This window comes from Sphaeroforma arctica (assembly GCF_001186125.1).
Source record: "Sphaeroforma arctica JP610 unplaced genomic scaffold supercont1.6277, whole genome shotgun sequence".
NCBI lineage: Eukaryota > Ichthyosporea > Ichthyophonida > Sphaeroforma > Sphaeroforma arctica.
Genome location: NW_014034281.1, coordinates 1 through 1,697, shown reverse-complemented (window position 1 = coordinate 1,697; position 1,697 = coordinate 1). Strand labels below are relative to the sequence as shown.

At 38.0% G+C, this 1,697-nt stretch overlaps 1 protein-coding gene across 1 annotated transcript; it reads left to right on the top strand.

The window, feature by feature from the left end:
* Positions 1-181: 181 nt before the first annotated feature.
* On the top strand, positions 182-1,032 carry SARC_15540 (hypothetical protein; the record flags this gene model as incomplete). The annotated part of the gene is made up of 2 exons (XM_014290342.1): positions 182-239; positions 917-1,032. Coding segments are annotated over 2 exons (174 nt in total), but the record flags the coding sequence as incomplete, so codon positions are not given.
* Positions 1,033-1,697: the final 665 nt, after the last annotated feature.

Genomic DNA, 1,697 nt, shown 5'->3' with positions numbered 1-1,697 from the left:
ATTATTTCTATATTCATATGCACATGATTTTGTCTTTATGCAACAGTTAATGCATAGTCTTACTTTATTGTGTGTTTTTTGCTGAGACCTTTCACTCATTTCTTTGTGCGTTGTTGATATTTTCCCTCGTTGCTGTGTTTATGCGTAGTTGCTGCGAGTGGCTGTGTACGATTGGAATCGAATGGGAAAGAGTGAGTTCATGGGCTGCATTTGTCTCAATCTGCAGAGCCTACGACCAGGTAAGTGTATCGTGTTTATACTGCTGAACATATGCGTATATTGTCTTTAATACATATAAATATACACACACACACACACACACACACACATATATATATATATATATACATATATATGTTCATTTCTGAAATTGTTGTGCTTAAAAAGAAGCTACGCATCGGCGCACGAAGTGGTGCCACTCCATTGAAGTGGAAGTGCTATACTCGACTGTCTTTCTGTGTTTTGTTAGGCATATTTCCACTCGTGACAACAGAAGTGTCTTGTAGCTCTGTGCGTGCGCCTGCTACCTATTTTGTTGGTGATCTATTCCAAAAAGTTTCAATGAATGTTTTAGGGGAAACGACTATGTATTATATTGTTGAACTATTCATAGAAAATAAGTGAGTGTTTACACCTAAATACCTTGGCATATGTTACATATAGCTTTTTTTGTATATGTGCAGCGATTGGTCAACTTGCTCGAATTTTTAGATATATTCTAATTTTTGTTGTTCTATTTTTAGATGTATCAAGATATAGACTCATAGCGCTGACTGTGCAAACAAACAGCATATTTCTGAATAGCGTTGCGAACTATCTATCCACACGAAGACCAATACATCCGTCTATTTATAGATTCTATTTATAACTCCAAATCTTCCGCTGGCACATGTCAAACATGTCATTCTGTTTATAGATGTGAAGGAGCAAGGCACCTATGCGCTGGATGCCTGGGGCGATAATGTCTCCGTAACGGGCGGCATTACGCTCAGTTTTAAACTCATTCCTGCGGCCAAGATAGACCGTGTACAGGTAAGCGTACTTTCTACGTATATAGAAATACGTATGCATGTGTGGGGTACGTTTATGGCGTACACACAGATACGTCTTTGAACGGAGGTCTCGCCTCCAGTCTCAATACTCTCTTCCACTGCCAAGATAGACCTTGTACAGGTAACCGTACTCTATACGCAAATGCAAATACGTGTTACGTGTTTTATATTAATATGTTTTCAAACAACATGTAAATATGCTTTGGAACGGATGTGTCACCATCAGTCGCAAACTCATTTCCACCACCAGTATGAAACTGGCACAGGTAAGCGTACTCAATACGTATTTAGAAATACGTAAAAACATAAATACAGAGTATAGGTACGAATTTCATTCGAAATAGAAGTGTATGTCAACAGTTGAATACGGAGAACAGGTAACCGTGCTCTATATGTAATATAATTTGTATAAACACAAATACAGAGTACAGGTAGACCTATTCGTTACATAAATATATTATCGTATCAACATATGCATACGTAGTGCCGGTGCAAATTTAATAGAGCTGGTCGCTCACAAGCTCAGTGGTTCATATCAATGCTTTGTAGCTGTGGATAGCTACCACATCGATCTATTGCTGTATTCACTATCGAAGCTTCTTATAATACACTATAGCTGTAGTGTTTTAGGGTGTCAGATATGTA